This window comes from Labeo rohita, chromosome 5, assembly GCF_022985175.1.
Source record: "Labeo rohita strain BAU-BD-2019 chromosome 5, IGBB_LRoh.1.0, whole genome shotgun sequence".
Classification (NCBI taxonomy): Eukaryota; Metazoa; Chordata; class Actinopteri; order Cypriniformes; family Cyprinidae; genus Labeo; species Labeo rohita.
Genome location: NC_066873.1, coordinates 37258139 through 37280232, shown reverse-complemented (window position 1 = coordinate 37280232; position 22094 = coordinate 37258139). Strand labels below are relative to the sequence as shown.

The 22094-nt window shown below is 39.0% G+C and overlaps 1 protein-coding gene across 1 annotated transcript in view; it reads right to left on the bottom strand.

The window, feature by feature from the left end:
- The window catches only part of galnt9 (polypeptide N-acetylgalactosaminyltransferase 9), a 112977-nt gene that overhangs the window by 63716 nt on the left and 27167 nt on the right, over window positions 1-22094 (bottom strand). The window contains exons 3-4 of the mRNA XM_051111095.1: window positions 17473-17639; window positions 6669-6843 (exon numbers count right to left, since the gene is read on the bottom strand). Coding sequence (XP_050967052.1) covers window positions 6669-6843; window positions 17473-17639 — 342 coding nt within the window. The remainder of the gene's footprint in view (window positions 1-6668; window positions 6844-17472; window positions 17640-22094) is intronic.

Below are 22094 nucleotides of genomic sequence, written 5' to 3'. Positions count from 1 at the left end.
GTTATGTCTTTGTGTGTAGGCCTTGGAAACAAGAGGATTTGGAACAGCAGCCCTGCCATAAATTTGAGCTTTGTGAAGCTCATGACATACAGTTTTTTTTTTCTCTCTAGTGAAGAGGATTCAGGTTTGCGGTCATATTTGAGGAGCTACTTTTGTGGCACTTAGCAACTGTCCTGTCAAACATCCATCTACTACTCTTGGGAAAGACCAAAATGTTAAGTGAGGAATGAACTGAGCTTACTGTTTATTTGCACACTCTGTCTGGAATGTTTCAGTTGTTTCAGTTTTAATAAAGAAATTACTAAGTAACAGCACAAACGCAGCCACAAAATCGTAGCTCAGCACCATCTGCATGGCATTTAAATATAAAAGGAGAAGTTCACTTTCAGAATTAAAATTTCCTCATAATTTATTCACCCCTATGCCATCCAAGATGTTTATGTCTTTCTTTTTTTCAGTCAAAAAGAAATTAAGGTGTTTTTTTGGTCGGTCATTTTCTAAGAAAAACACAAATTTCTGTACTTTTTAACCACAAATACTCATCTTGCTTGACGCACATGTGACATAGGTGGAAGTAGTGACCCAGTGTTTACAAAGCAAACATGCAACAAAAGTGAAGTTGTAGAAGAAAATGAGATGGAGTTTTTCACCCTACCCTACCTTCTTCAACCGAAGAACTAACGCACGTGACTTTTCCAACATGAAGTCACACATGCGCATCACAGAACTAATGCAAGATGAGCATTTGTGGTTAAAAAGTATATACATTTTTATTTACTTTAGAAAATTACCAATCGAGAAATTTTCATTCTGGGAGAGAACTTCTCCTTTAAAAGTATAGCAATATATGAGCACCTAGTGGAAGGGATAATTCACTCAAAAACGTAAATTCACCATTCACCCTCATGTTGTTCCAAGCTTCTATGATTTTATTTCTTCTGCTAAACACCAAAGATGATATTGTATTATATGTATATATATATATATATATATATATACAGTATGTGATCATTTTGCATTGATAAGGGACAACACAAACTACGAAAATGTCTAGGTTACGTACGTAACCCTCGTTCCCTGAAGGAGGGAACGGAGACGTTACATATGGGAACTCGCTTGAGAGTCCAATCATCTCTGAGCCTTATTCAAAAGGCCAATGAACATTGGCGAGTGGTATTTGCATGCCGAGCCACTCCCCCGTACATACGGGTATATAAGATGGCGGCATGCAACCACTCATTCAGGTTTTCGCTGAGGAGCCGAGACACAGCCCGGCATCAGCGCGACGTAGAGTCGTGGCAGGGGATGTAACGTCTCCGTTCCCTCCTTCAGGGAACGAGGGTTACGTACGTAACCTAGACGTTCCCCTTTAGTCGTTTCACTATGACGTTACATATGGGAACAGACCCATGGAACAGGCCACGACCCTGACGTCGCGTTACGCACAGACCCACGTGTTGACAGGCGGACGTGTCAGCAGACGGATTTGAACGTAACCTTCCCAACGCCCTGAGGGCCGATAGAGGGGCCCCACAAGGATGCCAGTTGTTACTGAAGCAGGAGAGATGCTCGGTGCGTCTGAAGTGCCGAGTGCGATCCACGTATATACGCAGGGCGCGGACTGGACACAGCAGCGCAGAGGCCGGGTCTGCCTCCTCCAGGGGCAGAGCTTGCAGGTTCACCACCTGATCGCGGAAAGGCGTGGTGGGAACCTTGGGCACATAGCCGGGCCGGGGTCTCAGGATGACATGAGAATCGCCGGGCCTGAATTCCAGGCACACTTCGTCGACAGAGAAGGCTTGTAGGTCCCCTACCCTCTTGATGGAGGCCAGTGCAGTCAGGAGCGCTGTCTTAAGTGACAGATGTTTTAGCTCTACTGACGCAAGTGGCTCGAATGGGACCTCCCGTAGACCCCGGAGGGCGATGGAGAGATCCCAAGAGGGTACGAGGTGCGGTCTGGGAGGATTAACCCTTCTCGCACCTCTAAGGAACCTCACGATCAGTTGGTGCTTACCAAGGGATGCTCCATCCACTGCATCGTGATACGCTGCGATGGCAGCAACGTACACTTTGAGAGTCGAAGGGGACAGCCTGCGCTCCAACTTCTCCTGCAGGAAGGAAAGCACTACTGCAGTCAGACATCTCTGTGGGTCCTCTCCGCGAGAGGAGCACCAGTCAACGAACAGACCCCACCTCAGTGCATAGGCCTGCCTTGTAGAGGGAGCTCTAGACTGAGTGATAGTCTCTATCACGGCCTGTGAAAAGCTGGAGAGGCCGTCCAGGAGCCAGACGTGCAGGTTCCATAGGTCGGGACGCGGGTGCCAAATTGTGCCCATCCCCTGAGAAAGAAGGTCTCTCCTCAAGGGGATTTTCCAGGGAGGGGCTGCCGCGAGGGAAATGAGGTCTGGAAACCAGGTCTGGGTGGGCCAGTATGGTGCAACCAGCAGAACCTGCTCCTCGTCCTCCCTGATCTTGCACAGAGTCTGTGCAAGGAGGCTCACTGGGGGAAAGGCGTACTTGGGCCCCGGAGGCCAGCTGTGTGCCAGCGTATCCCTTCCGAGGGGAGCCTCGCTGAGGGAGTAAAACAGCTGGCAATGGGAGGATTCGGGGGAGGCAAACAGATCTGGGGGACTACCTGGGGGTGGAGTCGCCATTCTCCAGGATGGGTGGATTGCCGTGAGAGCTGGTCGGCTGCACGGTTGAGTTCTCCTGGAATGTGAATGGTGCATAGTGATTTCAGCCACGTCTGACTCCACAGGAGCAGATGGCGGGCGAGTTGTGACTGTCATGTTGACCGAGTCCAGCTCCACGCCGAGAAAAGAGATCCTCTGCACTGGGGAGAGTTTGCTCTTCTCGCTCGAAAGCAAACCACAGGAAGGGTCTGTGTCGAGGTAGAATCGAGACGTGAAAGTACGCGTCCTTCAGGTCGATGGCTGCAAACCAATCCTGGTGACGAATGCATGTTAGCATGCGCTTTGTCGTGAGCATTTTGAACGGCAGCCTGGGGGTTGGGGGGGTTGTGGGTGGGTGGGGAAGGGGACTGATCCCAGAAGGAAGAACGTCCTGGAGAAAAGTCTGACTGCACTGGGCAGCGCTTACCGGATCGGAGGAGGCAAGGCGTCGCTCGAGAAGGGAACACGGGGCCGGAGCCCCAGAGGTGAGGAAATTGACTCTTTCTGTGAAATTGTGGGTACCATCGACCCGTAGGCCGACGGCAGCATTTGAGCGCACAGCAGCTCCCGGCCCTCCACCGGGAGTGGGGATGTTGTCGTCCCCCAAAGAGCAATCTCGACCGCGCGCTCAACCTGGGGTACCGCCACATAACCCCTGGCTGCCCCACCGTCGAGGGTGGCGAGGGGATAGGAGCTGGGGCGCGGACGAGACGAGTAAGTGGCCCGCCATGTCCTCAACAGCTCCTCATGCACCTCCGGGAAGAAAGGCACTGGGGGGGGCGCGGCGGTGCCGCGGGTGCCCTCCCCAGAAACCAGTCGTCCAGCCTTGAAGGATCGGCGGTGTTTTGGGCACCTCCAGACCAATCTCCTTGGCGGCTCGGAGGAGCATAGCCGACAGTTCGGCGTCCGCCTCAGACGGGGCGGCGACCGCAGAAGGGCGCCGACCCGCCGAGACATCCGCTTCACCCTCCGACTCTCCCTCTGATGCTGCAGCAGACATCTCCACCTCCTGAGGAGCACCAAAGGAGACACTCGGCCCGGCTTGCGGGGAAGCGAACTGCTTTGGCCACTCGACGGAACCACGCGGTGGTGCAGAAGTCCGCGGGGCTTTGCTGGCCGGCGGAGCATTCTGCACGGTCACCTGTATGTCCCCCAAGTGCCTCCCCACGGTAGCTGAAAAACCTTGGCGGCTCAATGACTTGCCGCGGGAAGACAACGAGGGGAGCCTGCTCGCGAACGAGCGGTGGGACTTTAACGCGGCCATGGTCATGCGTTCGCAATGAACGCATGAACCATCCGTGAACGCTGCCTCAGCGTGCTCTCGGCCCAGGCACGTGAGATCAAGTCCGTCCAGCAAGGCGAGGAAACTACCGCATATGGAAGCGCACGGCCGGAGAGACATACCGGGAAAATGCCTTCCAGCCGTGAGAAATTTGCTCTTTTAGATCCTGGTTTGCCCAGGGAGGAACCGCGGCACAACTGTGCACTCAAATGGGGGCTCGCTGGTTTGCAAAGGCTCTTGTTTGCCGTTAAAATGGCAGCCCGCAGGATCTCGCTGGCGGCTGCCAAACGCTCTTTTAGAACAACTCTTTTAGTTTCTTTTTTGGCAGCACGCCAGCGGAGAGAGCGCAACTCACAATCAGGAACTCTTTTTTTTTCTTTTCTTTCTGCTCGAGACGAGGCTCCGAAGCGAAAATCTGATGATGAGTGGTTGCATGCCGCCATCTTATATATCCGTATGTACGGGGGAGTGGCTCGGCATGCAAATACCACTCACCAATGTTCATTGGCCTTTTGGACTCTCAAGCGAGTTCCCGTATGTAACGTCGTAGTGAAACGACTGAAGGGGAACATATTTTATTACATAAACAGTTTATACATAGAAAAAAATTTAATTTTCGATTCATCAAAATATCCACCATTAGCAGCTATTACAGCTCTGCATAATCTGGGCCTAAATTCATTGTATTCTAAACTTAATTGGCAATCAATTGTTGAAGCTATTAAGGTGTGCTGACCCAAAAATCTTTTAAAAACTTGGGCCAAGTTTAAACCAGTAACCAGGCATCACAGCTGGCAAAGGGTCATGTCTGACTTTGACATGTATATATTGCCATTATTATGTAATCAAAATGAAAATTATTATTGCTGATCTTCAATGATAATGTCAAGTTACTTTAACATATTTGCACCAAAAATGATAAGGATTTATGCTGATATTGTCCAAAACCACACTTTGCCAGGGGTCTTTCCAAACTTTTGGAGAGTAGTGTACATATCGTCACCTCAGAATTATAAGGTTCTATATAACATTTTTGTCAAAATTGAGTCACCCAGGGTTGGAACACAAAATCTAGGTCAGAAAATTACCTAAGTATGACCTATGAAAATGACATATGTTCTATTTGTAGTGAAATTATGCTACATTTTCAAAACTACGTTTTCCTTAACACATGAAGTACTTCGACTGTTTCTGTGACCTATGAACTTGCAGTTCATATATTGACTAATTGGCCTTTCTGGAATTCTGTTAGTTGCCTCCATTAGCTTTGAAACTGATATATCAAAGTGGTATATCAAACCTCCAGCATATCATACTGCCAATATGAAATCAACTATCCTTTGAAGCTGTGCTTGTGTGTGGTTATGTCAAATTACTTCAAAGTTTAACATGTGATGTTTCTATAAATAGAAAAAAGTTCTCATCTATGCATCAAATGTGTTTTTTTTTTTTTTGTTTTAACAAAATAAACATGGGGAAAGAACATGTCCATGGGAATATGGTGCAAAAACGATGCGAGAAACATAAGGGTAACGACTAGGGAATAGGGCGGTTTTAGTTTTTATCTTACAGTATATTAAAGTGATAAGAAATCACATTTTCCTTGATATTTTTAACATAGACGTTGGTGTGCCATAAAAACATATGCTAATTTAAAAACTTCTGCTTATTTTACATGTGACAGAGGGTGTTTCTTAAAGGCTAAGCAGTAAAAAAAACTGTTTATTTCTAAAAGCCAGACAGAGGGTGAAAAATCGGTATGAAAAACAAAATGATGACTGTTTTTGACATTAAACACTCTTTTAATGTTAGGGAAATGCTTAAGGGAAAAAAATAATAAATCATGATATGACCCCTTTTAAATACAGAACTAAAATGCATTTCATTTCCAACTGCTTCATTTCACACCTTGAAATTTGGAGCACACACAGAAGGAAAACAGGTTTAAATGAAATGGCAATCCAAGTTTTGCACGAGGGAAGCGATAATGAAACTCTAATTTAATTTTGGCTCCGAAATGAGGTATGCATCGTGTCTTTCCGACCGCAGATTCTGCATTGTGTGCCTGAGACGGTGGCCCTATTCAGTGATCATCTCTCCATTAAATGTTTATGTTGTGGAACAAAAAGGGAAAAGCTCATTAATGGTTAATCCATAATTCCCAAATGGAGGTCATACTACTCTAATGGGAGGCCTTAATAAGAACTCGTTGCTGTTGAGTTGAAGAAGGTGACAGATGAAGGATGCTTGAGTTCATTTAAGGATTGTGAGTGTGGTACAGCAAGTTTGAAGCCGTTTTGCATTTTCTAGAGGCAACAAACAATGGATATATTCTTTTACCTGGATTGTCTTCAAAAAATACACGTCTTGGCTGGCGGTTCCCAACCAGACAAGCACTAAATGGCATGTATCAGCTTGAAAAGACTTTTCAGCAGGGAAGCCCATTGCCATCAGAGTGGAAAAGGTCATTTAATTTGAGGTACATCTCATTCATCCATTTCTGAGATCATTAATCTGTCAGCCCATTTTTTGACAGATGCTTCAGATAAAAAATCCATCAGGATGCTTTCCTCAAGTCTAAGCTACCATTGATGTCATGATGAATATTCTCTGATAAATCAAGCCTTTGTCATGTGAAGCACACCAGTGATATTCTGAGTGGCAAGACAATGCCTCATAAAATAATAAAAGACTGAATCGTGAATCCCACTTACCAGCCTGCGTTGAACTCCACGTGGGCGTCAAAGAAGCCCACAACAGGAGCGGTGGCTGCATTCCAGCCGTGAATCCTGGCCCGTATGAGTCCCTCTCTCTTACTGTTCCTCACGATCTTCACCAGGCCGGGATATCGCTTATTCACGTAATGATCCAGATTGAACTTCAGCTCCACTACAAAAGAAAACAGAGCATGTGAAGGAAGGAAATCCAAACCTCCTACATCAATAATAGGATTTTTTTCACACAATGTAGTTTGATGCTACACTGTGTTTCTCTCATGCTGTGTTGATTAATAATGGTTTTTGATCTTATAAATTCCCCATAAACATAAATGATTGAATTTTAAAAATCATCTAATAATCTAAATAATGAACCAAAGCTGAAAAAGTAATTTATATTTGTTTTTATGTCTGACCCTAAGATGATTTGACTTTTTTTTAAATCTAAACCAACAAATGCTAATTATGTTTGTTTTTTTTATGTTAATGTACTTGGTTACCAAGGACACAAGGAGGAATCCATGTCAAGTGTACTTGAAGAAAATGTGTGTGTTTGAAGAAAACAGAAAAAAAAGGGTAAAAAACTAAATGTTTTTGATTTGCATCTTTTTTGTGTGTATGCAATCAAGCTCCAATTTTGTTAAATTAAGCAAAAAGTGTGATTATGTTCATTACACATTTTTTGGAAACATAAAATGCTACACTCTAAAAAATTCAGGGTTAAAAACAACTCAACTTGGGTTATTTGGCAACCCAGCGCTGGGTAAATATTGGACAGAACACATGGGGTTGGGTTAAATGTTTTTACCCAACACGCTGGGTAGTTTTACTTAAGTCAACTATTGTTTAAAAATTATTATACTGCTGGCTTAAAATGGGCTGGAAATTAAAAAGCACACACAGAATTATAGAGGCAACAGCAATAATCAAAAGATGGACATTTATTATTAAGCAAGAACACCCATGGACAAAAATATAAGACAAACTGAATTTATTTGGGTGAATACAGCACAGTTTACAATATTAAATACATTTAAACTCATTTAACAAGCATTTTAGAAAAAAAAGGAGTTTAAGTGTATCCAACCGCTCTTTGTAATCACTTTTCGCTGGAATAGTACTAATTCTCGTGCGGGTGTGTCGCCGAAATCTGAGCCGGTGATGGGCTTCTATTTGCCGGGGGAACTACTTACTTCAGACCACCGTCTCACATTTCACTCGTAGCTGAAAGATGCCGTGACTGACTCCATAACCTGCCCATAAACAAACAGTACTGAGATTAGAGAACATATTTTAACATTAAATAAAATTACAAAAAAATTTGTAAATCAGTATTATAATGAATAAAATCAATTTATGTTATGCAAGGAAAAAGGTACGTTGCGTAAATAATATAATTTACAGCACAGTAAAGACTTTATAAATGAAATAAAATGTATACAAACCTTTATTTCGCTGAAGAAGTGCAGCAAATCGTCAGTGCTGAGAACCGCTCTCTCCTGTAGAAGACTCAAGAAGCCTATGCTCTGACTATAACTCAGCAGCTAGGCTGTTTTGTCGGACACAGGCTCAACTCAGCGGTTGCGTAGAAAAAAAAACCCCCAATTTTAATAACCGATTAAAAATGACCCAGCAGCTTAGTTACAGAAAAAAATACCCAACACCTGGGTAAAAAATATAAAAAAATGACCCAACAAGCTGAACCCAGCATTCGGGTTAAAAAAAAATCATTAAAAAATAAAATAACCCAGCATTTTTTAGAGTGCAGAAAAACTACCCAGCACCTGGGTAAAAACAGCTATTAAATATAGCTATTAAATCTTGTCTCTTAAAGGGGTCATCGGATGCCCATTTTCCACAAGTTGATATGATTCTTAGGGTCTTAATGAAAAGTCCATAATATACTTTGGTTAAAAATTCTCAGTGGTTGTGTAAAACAACACCCTTTTTACCTTGCCAAAATCAGCTCTGCAAAAATCATCTTATTCTGGTCGAGGCTGCTTTAAATGCAAATGAGCTCTGTTCGCCCCGCCCCTCTCTTCTCGCTGTGGAGAGACGAGCCTGTTTACTTTAGTCACGTTTAGCCACGTTTAGCCATTAACTTGTTAACTAGCACGTTATCAGGAAAGGCGATCGCAAAAAAACCCGTTATACTCACTTCTGCTGTAAGTGAAGCTGGATCATGAATGATTTGCGCGAACATAGGCGGATATATGTAGATCGGGAGGCACATTCCCTTCACAAACAAATGTAATTTACTGCATCTTCAGTGGCTCAGATGTCGGGGTAAATGACGACCACTATGTTCATTATTACATCTAGCAACACAACACCTCAATCGCTCAATCTGAGATATTCTTGTCTGACTTACATCCCTGCTCCGGCATCGAAACAAAGAGGGCGGACTGTTACAGCTGATCTGAACGCTCATGTCAATCAACTATCATGGGAGCGGCCTCTGTCGGTGTGACGCCACAACAACAGGCATCTTGGAATGGCTCGATTTGAAAAAGGGGATATTATTTTTACAGATTAATTAAAAACCACTGCATGGATTTTTATCATTATAGGGTAGATATGTACATACACTACCAACACACATTAATGTTCAAACAACATGTAAAAGTGAACTTAACATCCGATGACCCCTTTAACAAGACACATTTGAAATGTGATGGATATGTCATCCAAACAAAACAAAAAAATATCCTGTAATATAGCTATATGCAAATGTATATGTAAACAAATAAAATATTACTGAGAGTGTGAAAAGTGTGTTTTGAGTTTATTTTCTAGTCCTAAAATCTAAAGAAACACCCTTATACTCTTATAAATAAACATTCTTTATTGGCATTCATGGTTCTATAAAGAACCTTCAACATTTATGAAACTTTTTCATTGCACAAAGGTTCTTAACAGTACAAAACATTCTTTACATTTTTAAAATGTTCTACACACTAGGAAAAAAATCTGTTCTGAACTGTTCACTGAAAGGTTATTTGGGGAACCAACAATAGTTGGTTTTAAACTCCCCATTTGGAATCTTTATCGACTTTCACTCATGATTCTGACTGAAAATAAACATTGAAAAAGCTTCCAAGTTCAAGAAAGAGGCTTGTGTTGAATTCTGTGCGATAAACTCAATAGCATAAAAGAAAAAAGAAGGTTTTAGTGGCACTATAGATGACATGGTAAATAAATCTGCCTGAATCTCCCCACTCCTTTAGTCTCTCAGAGTTAGCTATCTGTCCTCATTCAATAAGAACTCTGGGAGGTAAACAAATGGAGTGCAAGGAGAACACGCACACACTCGAGCGACAAACACACACATACACACACTCAAGGAAGATAGATGAGTGTTTGGGCTCTTTCCTGCAGGTTGCTGAGTGCTCTAGTTTCTATGGGGAGAGGAATAAGGAGGAACAGAGCACTCTTTAAGGCACTGATGCACACAACTACCTCCCCTCTCATTCATCAGCACAGAAGAACGATTAACATTTCAGTGTTTCAGTGCAGTGGGAAACCATGGCACTGGACTTAATCACCCAAGAATATGATTTAAAATTATTTGACATAAAAGCTGAGATGTTTTTATGTTTGCACATAAAGACTCATAGGCCACATACACACTAGAGGGTGACACGGGAGTGGATTTTCAAATCTCTCCCGTCCACTCCCACAAAAAAAAATCCCATCCCATCCCAATCCCACGAAAAAACTGGGAAAAAATCCCGTCCCGTCCCAATCTCGGAAGAATGACTCCCATTCCCTCCCACTCCCGTATTATTATTATTATTATTATTATTTTTGGCTAGAATCTGCCAGTTACAGTAAAGAATACAGTACAGATCACAGTATGCCCGTAACTTTTTTTTTTACATTAGTTGAATAAAAATGCAAAATTTTGTTTATTATTATTATTATATTTATTATTATTGAACTGAAAGCCATCTTAAATGCACAGTGTGCACTGCACACACATTAAATTTCACGTAAATCATTCATGCAGACACACGTTTCCTATTTGAATTGGTCCATTTGAAAGTAGACATTTCACTCTATAGATATATTTTTCTTGTCTCTAAAGCAAGTATACACGGAGTTTCGAAGTGACGCGCTCAAGTTCACAGAGACAGGCGGTAGAAAGCGCGTCCTTTTTGCTTTAATTAGTTTACAAAAGCGCAACGTTTCTTTGTTTTTCTGAGTGCACACAAATAAACGTTGAGTCTTTACAAATTCGAAAGATGCCTATCACTCTTATCTGTATGACCAAAAATGACGGTATTTTAAGAGCAATTAAGTGACCGCACCGGCGCCTCTGTCATGCAGTACCGCGCTACTATTCGGCTTCCACACTCGCACTGACACTTCAATAGCGCACATTTTTCTAGGTTAACATTAGATTGAGTGGCCATGTAAACTTGCTACTACATACATCTTCCAGATGAAAAGCCATATGGTCGATGAATGATAGGTGAGCATTTGGATGTCCTGCTGTATTACAAGTCGTTAACGATTTGTCCGTCATGAACTCACTTGCTTAACCAGCCACACCAAAGCATACAGAAGGAGAGAATAAAGAGACAGGTCAACTAGAATTAAGTTCAAAATTACAATATATCGTTTATAGTTTATTTATATAAAAGGTATATTTGTCTGTAAAGTTGGGTTTCATAGCGTTACGATTCCCGGTCCCGCCCACTCCCGCTGACATTTTTTCCTGTCCCGTCCCAATCCCGTGATTATTAGTGATTTTGTTTCCCATCCCGTGGGATTCCCGTGGGAATCCCGTGACCCACGGGATTCCCGAAAAAATGTCAGCCTCTAATACACACTGTAAAGTTTCAGGAGTGACAACCACATTTAAATACCATAGTGAATCCCCTAGATTATCATTTTATGTGTGTACCAAATGTGTTTGATTTCCACTATTTTTACGAAAGTAATATTACAGTGACCAAAGACTTGTTATGTTTGTCAGTTTTATTTAAACCATCATCAACAGAGTCATCATGTTTTGTTTTTATTTGGAAGGCTATCTCACAGAGTGCGCTCAGGAAAGGTTGCCATATCAACTTATTATAAGCAAAGCTTAATGAGCGTCTTTGGGCTCGTTGTTTGGGCTCCAGATTATAGAGTTAATAAGGTAGGCAGATGCAGGCCGCTATATTTTGTTATGTGGCTTATTTCCAAGATAACACATTTGGATTTGAGTTTATTATGGGCTTATTCTTATTTGCTGTCAATTTTTTTCTAGCAAGATCTGGCAACACTAATGAGTCAAAACGTACCCTGTGATTTCTTGCACCACACATGCAGAAAAGATACAACTCTGACACACATTTAAATATGGCATTAACAACTAGTTGTTCTATTCGTTCTGTACACACTGCATAGTAGTTGCCACAACCTGATTTTTTTGTGAGTACGGGTCGGTTATAGAATCCTAAACTACTGAACTATGTGTGAACACAACAAGATTTGAACTGCTGTTCAAAAGTTTGGGATTTTTCATGTTTTTTTTGTGCTCAAGATACAAGGCTGTATCTATTTGATCAAAAATACATTAAAAAAAAGTAATTTTGTGAAATATTTTTGCAATTTAAAAAAAAAAAAAAAAAAAAATTAATTTTAATATACTTTAAAATACAATTTATTTCTGTGAAGCAAAGCTGAATTTTCAGTATCACTACTCCAGTCTTCAGTGTCACATGATTCTTCAGAAATCGTTAGAATATGCTGATTTATAATCAATGTTGGAAACACGTATTCATATTTTTTGGGATCTGTGATACTTTTTCAGGATTTTTTGAGTGTTTCTGAATTGAGTGCTGCATCACAAAAAATAAATTATATTTAAAAGTATATTAAAATTGGAAACCAAAATTAGAAATTGCAATAATATTTCACAATATTTTTTATATTTATTTCTGACAAATACAGTCTTGATGAGTATAAGAGACTCCATTAAAAATATTAAAAATTATACTGATGCCCACTACTGGACGACAGTGTATTTGAACATTATTTTTGCACATTTCCACCTAAATTTCCACTGTGTTGTAAAAATAAATCTTATTCTCATTACTATTATAAGCAAATATAATACAATGATGTATACTGATATTGTACTTTACAATTTTAATAAAATATCTAATTTATTTTCCACTTTACAGAAATAAGAATGAGCCAGAGTGAATACCTGTCAGGAAAATACAAATGCACTCACATTATATAAATTACACCACTTTATTTTGTTTCTTGAATTAGTTTTACTTTTTCATTTTGGGGTGAAATGCAATTTTTTGAGAGACATTTCTGTGAGACTGACCCAAGTCCAATAAAAGCGCCTGCTAGATTAATAAATGTAATGTGAATGTACAGTACATAAACATGTTAATAAATTATATTCACGCTGACTGCTTTTAATGTCAGCTCTGCTCCAGTTATTATAACACGGCCATATTAGGGCGGGCACAAAATGCAATTCAGTGTGTTGAACAGCATACACAAACACACACACACACACACAAATGTGTAGTGGAAAGTGATAGGATTCCCTCTGGTGCATTCTAAATGAGATTGAAATTAAGAATCATGAGGCAGAAATACTTTATAAACATTCACCAATCAATAAAGAACAAATATCCATCCATCATACTGTGAACAGGAAAAGCAGAAATAAGTTCTGGAACACAGCAGATCAAAATTGAGCATTATGAAAATATTTGAAATGCATGCTGATCCTGACAGATGAGCAATGGCAGAGGGATTGCTTTGCTTTATTTAATCAACATAGAGGCTTTATCATTTTTCATCTGCATATATCAAGAACTCTGGCTTGATATACAACCGCACACAATAGCTAGCGAAGGCTACATATGGCACTGGAATAGCAATTAATGCAATTAAAGAAAGCCATTTTCCTCATGGATGCACATGTGTACGTGTGTGCCATTAGGCTTCTGCATCATCCACAAAAAAAAATTAAAATTCAAAAGTTTTTTTGAATTTTGTGTTCCAAAGAATTAAAAGAAAAGACAAGGGTCAAACACTAATTTTTATCCACAGAATTTGGCCAACTATACAATTAAATTTCTAAAGCATTGTGAAGTTTGCTTTTGAGGATATGGCTAGATGTCATTTACTAGCTGGATTCTCAAATAAAAAGACGTCCTTGAAAAGTATTAAACAAACTCTTCATCTAAAGGGCCTAAATTTATTTTCATTTGGATTGAAACCCATTATTATCTGTTTACAAGCGACGTCTAAATGAATTGAATTTCAAGGGCGCAATAGCACTCCATGTCTGATGAGATGAGAAAAATAGACGCAATGTCCCTTAATATTATTCACAAGGTGAGAACGAATGTTGCCCTGCATAACAGGATTCAGCTGAGATTAATCCAAACAGACAGGGATGATGGAGGGACAGAAAAGGAGGACAAAAACCTTATTGGCTTCAGTGAATAGCGTAACAAGAGAACGGCACTCTATTAAATGTCTTCATAATGGACAGAAGACTTAGAGAGACAGAGACACGCTCGCTAAGGTCAATTCATTATTCAAGCGGTGAGGGTGCCTGTACCTCCAGCCGTTTTTTGGGCGCGGACACTAAACTGGAGACGACAAGCTACAGCGCTGAGAAAAGGTCAAGCAGGCAACCTTTGCATGTTAACAGTTTAATGTCAGCTGGAAGAAGCTGAAACATCAGCAGGAAATTAGCATATGAAATTAGAAACGCTCAGAGAAGCTGACTGTGTGAGATAACAGCAAATTGGGAAGATAGCGGTACTGCCAGAGTCATCCGTTCTCCACAACGCTCCACCTCGTTGGCATCTCTTTTTTCGTAAACAAGATTTAAAGGCAGATTTTTGCTTTTAAATGAAATTTGTGTGGTTTTAAACTACTCTCTATGGTCAGAACATGACCAAACACTTCACATTTTTTTAATTCTTTACACTTTTCCAATCATTTTTCGTCAACAAAATAAATATTTGAACAGAAAAATGAACTTAGTTTCTGCATGTTTTTAAGAGTGATATTGTTTCAAATCATGAAACAGTTTGCAGTGCAGGCTGCAATATTAACCCTTAAATGCATGACTGTTTCCCCAATCATTATTACATATTCGGGTCTTTAGTGATCTGGACCTATATATCCAGCACGGATGGATCTCTAAATTTAAGAACAATTTCAGAAGAATAATGCATGTATTTAGTCATCAGATATTTATATGTTTGCGCACAAAAAATATACTTACACTATTAGTGACCCTATGCACTTTTTACAAAAAAATGATCAGAAAACAGACATTCTTTTATATATATATATATATTTTTTTTTTTTTGTTTGTTTGTTTTCCCTTGTTTTATTGTTTATCATGAATAGATTGAGGAATACTAAGAAAGCTGATGTCAAACTTAAAAAAATCCAGGATGGAGAGGGTAGTAAATGACGTCCGGGTCACTAAAGACCCGAGGTATGCATTTAAGGGTTAATAATATTAAATTTTTTGTCTCTTAGAAATGCACATTTGACAGTAGTTTGATTTAGGATGCAGATGTAAATTTATGTTCAACATCCAGAACAGTAACATCTGTAAAAATTGTAACAACCTAATTTTCATATGGTGAAATTTAATTATTCTGTTTGAATTTATTAGAAGTAACTATTGTACTTCCCTAGTAGCATAAATTTGCATCGTGATAACTACAGTTAAAACCTCCAATTCCAAGCGCTTCACACTGGATTTCACAGCGCTGTTTAGTGGTTAGGTGACCAATACTTATCAGCGAGTGAACGCATCTGCTCTGCTTTGCACTGCCGTTTGAACTCTGAGCCGAGTGGACAAATGGTCAGTGTGGCACGCTTCAAATAAGTAACGCTGTTTGTTGCAATTTTGATGCATAAACATTATATCAAACATTTATCAAGCTCTTGTTATCGTCTTATTGAAGAAAATGATGTCATCATAATTATCGTTTTATTGCCCAGGTTATCGCGCACGTTTATTAATAAACCATATAAATCATAATAATGAGCCTTTAATTGCCTACATAGCCTTATAAGCGCTCAAAAAAAGCTTGCCACAGTGCAAAGGCAGATAAAATAATTATGCATTTGTCAGGGAAAAACAGCAAGTAGACTGCATTAATGTTTTAATAATTTATTGATAAACTAGTGCTTCTTTGTTTTCGGCTTAAGAGATGAAGTCGGCGACACTGACTTGTTATCTCTGCAGTAGTGATGCGCATCTATACATGTTTCATACGGATTACATAATCTGAGAATATTTGTATTCTATTTGAACTGGTTCATTAAAAGTAGACATTTCAATCTCTCTCTATATATACAATATTTTACATGTCTGTAAGGCAAGTATGCACAGAGTTTCGAAGTGATGCGCTCAAAATCACAGAGACCGAGATGGCAGAAAGCGCATATTGTTTGCTTTAATTATTTTACAAAAGCACGTTTTGTTGTTATTCTGAGCTATTTTTGAGATTTGAAAGACGTATTACTTTTATCTGTATGACCAAAAATGACAGAGTATTTTGCAGTGAGTGGGCTACCATTCAGCTTCCACACTTCACACAGACACTTGAATAGCGCACATTTGGGTCTATTTAAATTATCCTTAATACTTTTCTGTGCCTTGAACATTTCAGTTGTGTTGCTGTGTATGTAGGGTCAAAAAGCTTTAGGATTTTATCAAAAATATCTTCATTTGTGTTCCCAAGATGAATGAAGGTCTTTGGAACGACATGAGGGTGAGTAATTAATGACAGTTTTCATTTTTGGGTGACTCTTTAAATGTAGGACTCAGGAAAATGTTTTAAAAAGTATCATTTTAATTCTCCCAAAATGAACCAATTTGCTAAAACGCATTCCACACAATACTTCAGAGAGTGGCACTGTGTCAAATGGCACACTCGGCACAGACTTGCGGTCTCATGGCCTTCGTTCAAGCATGTCCATAAGGTCCACGAGCCTGTAGGATATCCCATTTATCATTTTATGATTCAAAAGGATGCTCATGAGCGCCCCCTGTGCAGCCAATACGTGCCCTCAATCCTGAGCCAAACCTGCACTCACATGAACTACTACCCAACAGTGACGCAGAGGATTTTAGAAGAGAGTGGTTAATTATTGCTCCACCTTGCTTAGTTTTAAGGCTGTATGCGATAAATAACGTGACACAGAAAACATATTTTCACCTTACACTGAAAAAATAGTTCATTACTGAAAAAGCTACACTATTTTGAGAACAGCTGAGCTGCTGTCACACCAATGACAAATGTTAAGACACATCCAGTCTCTACTTTTAGTTAGTCCAACACTTCAGCGCAGTTTGACCAGATAAAACAACTGCAAAACATACAGCGTCAATGGGAACTGTACAGTAAATAATGTCTCAAAGAAAAATGAACAATCTGTCTTTCCTTTTAAAGGTTATTTATAAACCTTGAGCAGTGTGCAAGAGTACACACCTAAAGGTTTACTCTTGCAGTGTTTGTCTCTTGCTGTTTATTTTTCCTTTATTTTGTTAGTCTTTAAGCGCAGTCTCTAACCAAGCAACAAAAATGTTTGTTTGCTCAGACAAAACAAAGACTGTTACGGCATACCAAAACACGGGGATGCTGTTTTGCGTTTATTCACGCAGCATTTTATGTTCACTTTCGTTATAAAAGCGTTGATGTCTGGAGAAACTGGTAAACATTTAACTGTTGTATTCGGAGAAAACAAAACTATCAACAAATAAAAAGAGTAAAGGAAACACAAAGGGATGCGTCCCTACCGCTGTCACTGTTGTCATCCACCAGAATGATTTCTTTAAGCACGTGTGCCGGGGTGTGGTTGACCACGCTGTGTACGGACCGCAGGATGACAGAAAGAGCTTCATTCACAAAGATGAAGACGACAGAGATCTGGGGAAGGTCATCAGGGTAGGTCAACTGCTTACACCTGGAGAGAAACACAGACATCAGTGTATTCAGTTTGCAGCTTTATAGTCAGAACTAGGGTTGTGATGATAAATCGATGCATCACAATTCATGGATCAATTCCGAGATTTTCCTATTGCATTGCGATTCTCTTTGAAATCGATTCTGAGCTTAGTTTTTACAACAGCTGATGACGTTCTAATCTAGTTTTTAACCACACACTTAAATGCTCTCAAAGAAGAATGCTTAAGCGTGTCATGCAGTTCATACAATTGCACCTCAGCTCTGAATTATTTTATGACGTAAGATTAGTGTAAACACTCTTAACACCCTTGTAATTCACTTCAAACTTTTTGAACTTTATGAATGATTACTTTAGGTTCAGGTGTGTAAGAAATTGGAAGCAAGCAGAGTACGGCTGTTTCTAAAGCATGCAGTGCCATCTGCTGTTAAGCTTGTAATGAAAGCATTTCAGCATTTTGAAAAGCATATTTACACTGTCTGAATTGTTCCCTGTCCCCTATATAGGGCACTATGTGCTATTAACCATATAAAACATAGTATGTTTTGTGATACAGCATTCTGTGAACAAGTAACCAATTTCAGCTGTAGATTCAGTGTCTATTTATAGTGTACGGGGTGGGACACAGATTCTAGAGAGCATTTGATTGGACAGAATATCTGATGAGAAGCTGAAGTGCAGGGTTATGTCATCAAAATCGTTGATCCATATTGGCGAAAGTTAGAGACGGTAAGTATATATATCTTATATATTATATATATTATCTTATATATTATATCTTCTGAACGCAAATTTTGTCATTGTTTTGGACCACACTAGCTTACCGATAACCTTAAGGCTAACATATTCATACTAAAAAGCATAAAATGTAAATTTTGATTTCTTTCCCTACCAGCTTTGTTTTATGTTTGTTTTTTTTATAAGCTATCAGCCACCGCCAGCAAGTTTCTAGTATTCTAGCTTAATGCATTCTTTTTTATCAACACTTATGGGCTATATGGTCAAGTTTCATTAAAAAAAAAAACAAACAAAAAAAACATTTTGAATAAAAAGCTGTGTCGGGATCAGATTTACAACAATCAAAACATAGACGAGTAGATCGCTTCCATCAACAGCCCCAAAGCGTGCACAATCTTATACACATTACTGAGTCCATTTCATTCAGTAACATTGGGAAGTTTTGATTTATATGTTATTTAATGTTTGATGATCGCGTTATTTTTAGGGCTGGCAGTTTAACGTGTTAACTTAATTAATTTGTTATGAAAAAAATTCAGATTTAATTTCTTATTTACAGTATAATTTAAAAAAAAAAACGCCACAAAAAGGCTGCTTTCTTCACACTGTGAGCAGAAGGGCTGTCCCCAAATAGAGATTTTTCTGATCAACTAGTAGTCATTCATTTTAAGCATTAGTTGACTATTAGTTGCACGTTTAATAACAAACCATATAAATAAAAATAATGAGCCTTTAATTGCCTACATAGCCTAATAAACACTCACACTAAAAAGCTTGCCATAGCACACTGGAAGATTTAATAAATATGAATATGTCAGGGAAAAACAGCAAGGAGACTGCATTAACATTTTATTTAATCTATTAATAAACTAGTGCTTGACTCGTCATCTCTGCAGTAGTGATGCACCTGTATGAATGTTTCACATGGATTACATAATCTGAGAATATTTGTTTTCAATTTGAATTGGTTAATTTGAAAGTAGACATTTCACACTCCATAGATATATTTTTCATGTCTGTAAGGCAAGTATACACAGAGTAATGGCAGAGAGCTGATCCTGTTTGCTTTAATTATTTTACAAAAGCACAATGTTTCATTGTTATTGTTAGTGCACACAAATACAGATTCGACTTTACAGATTTGAAAGATGGATTATTCTTATCTGTATGACCAAACATTATGGAGTATTTTAAGAGCAAGTGACCAGCAAATGTCTTGCATTAAGTGCGCTATGTTCAGCTTCCACACTCCGCACACTTCAATAGTGCACATTTTACTAGATTAAAATTAGATTGAACGGCAATGTAAAGTTGCTACTACTTACATATTTTAAATGACAAGCCATATTTGAGGTTGATAAATGATAGGTGAGTGTTTGCGTGTCCTGCCCGATGTACTATACTACCACATAGACCAGCCGTTAACGATCTGTCCATCACGTACTGTCGTTCTTTTTTTTTTTCTGCGACTAAATGACAACTAAACTTCTTCTTTAGTCGACTATTAGGGGGACTATTAGGACTTGAATATGTTTACTAACTTGTAACTATTAATAACTATTAAGATAACTGAGATATTCTGTTTATTATAAGAACATGATGAACAAATGCTAGAGCTCTTTAAAGCTGGATGGATTCTGATTGGCTGTCAATGATCTGATCATTTATCAGCTTGAAAAAAACTATTTTTTGAAAGTGATTACAACAATATTGTTCCTCTGTGTCGTTTGTAGCCTTACTGAGAAAAGTCATATTTTGTTGAAGTACCAACCTGGATTACTCTCAACAGCATGTGTTGCAAACATATCTCTATTTATAGCTGGAATATAGCAGATTATGCTCTGGCTAAGATGGAAATGCTGAAACACAAAGCATTTCATTACATTTAGGAGCCCTGGAGGAGTTCTTATATTAGTACACAGTACATCAACGCTAAAAACTGAAAATACAACCTGACATTTCAAAACTTCAGATTTTTTTTCTTGCCACTAATAAATATGTGCATATTTACTGTGTTGATAACACTTTCTGCATTCCAGCTATTGACAACCCTGACAAGCCACTAAAATACCTAAATTCGTTTCCACCTTTACCTTATTCTTTGGGGGGGAAATTGAAGCGTGCCAATATAGGCTTTACTGCTCACAGTAAATGCTGACTGGTTACTACAGCAACCATAAGTTCTTGATCAACATCTCACTGTGAAATCCCTCCCTCCAGCCATCCTGAGCTCTGGGAAAACAGCATGAGCCTCTTGCCCGTATGGACTTACACTCAGCTCTTTTAATATGGCTGAGGATTATAGGGCTCAGGAATAGGTTATATTTCATAAAATACGATTACAGAGACTAGGTTTGGCATTTAGCAGATTAAAATTCTGTGGGCAATCACATTATTGAGGAACACCAATGTTGTTAGCTCACAAAAAGGTATACTGAACAAATAAGTAATCAAATTATATACAACCAAGACAATACCAGCATATATGTCCATCGATATTGCATAAAAACTCAATTTGAGCTGGAGGATGATTTTGTTATAGTATATACAGTTGTGATAGAATTGTTACAGTTTGTAAGTATATATATAACTTTTTGAATGAAAATTTTATGCATTACTTTACTAGTTACCTATATATTCTTGAATAAAACAGACACAGTTAACAATCTACATGTACATCTACATGTTATGGCAAATAAAAATACAAAAAATCTTACATAAAATTTTTTGACACATCTTCATATATATATATATATATATATATATATAAGCAGAAATATCTGTGTATGTAAGGCATTCAGTACACTGATAGCATTCAGTCTTACCCAATAATAAGGATTTGTTTTCATTCATACTGCAAAACAACAATTACAGATCACAGATGACTAATGGTCCACTAAAACAATGAGTGTGGCAATTTTTGCATGGGCATTTCCGTCATTATAGCCCCCATAAATTATTTTCCATGACAATTTAAGGAGAGCAGGTAATTGTGCCTAGTCTAGCACAATCATACTATCACGCTAACACAAATACTAGTTGTTTGTGCTGAATCCTGAATATGGTAAAGCCTTTTTCTGGAATAACAAGCAAAAAATCTCTATCTGACAGATATCACTGAAATACTGTCCTGAGAAATCACACAAGTCTCTGTTTTAGCCCAAGGCTCTGTAAACAGCAAAAAGGATCTGACCGTGGAGGGTTATAGCGCTCAGAAAACCTGGAATCGCGCCTGTGCCTGTCAGTCATATTACGCATTGGGGTTTGCTGCATTGTCTTTGAGGGACGGAGATTTAGAGATGAGGTATGCGGCTGAAGTGATGGGAGGCGGTCTAATTCAATGGCATAGTCTAAAATAGAGAAGTTAGCAAAATGCCTATTAGGCTAACTTTGCTTACAGCAGCTTTAAATTGTCCTCTATAGTTGGGTAGCATCTAAGGACCTTAATCAGCAGTGTGTAAATCGATGTAAAAAACATTCTTGTGTAAAATGCTAAACAGTTTATGCAAGAATGGATTTATGGATTTACAATAAATTCGTTTTGCTCATCATGAATATGAGTCCCTCAAAAATGTTTAAATTATATAAAAATATACAGACAAGCCAGTGTAAAAACCTATTTTAATTTGCCATACTAAGAATTTCTCAAGTCCGTTCAACGTTTTTTTTTTTTTTTTGAAAGTCAGACTTTTTTACCCTTACAGACATGGATAATGT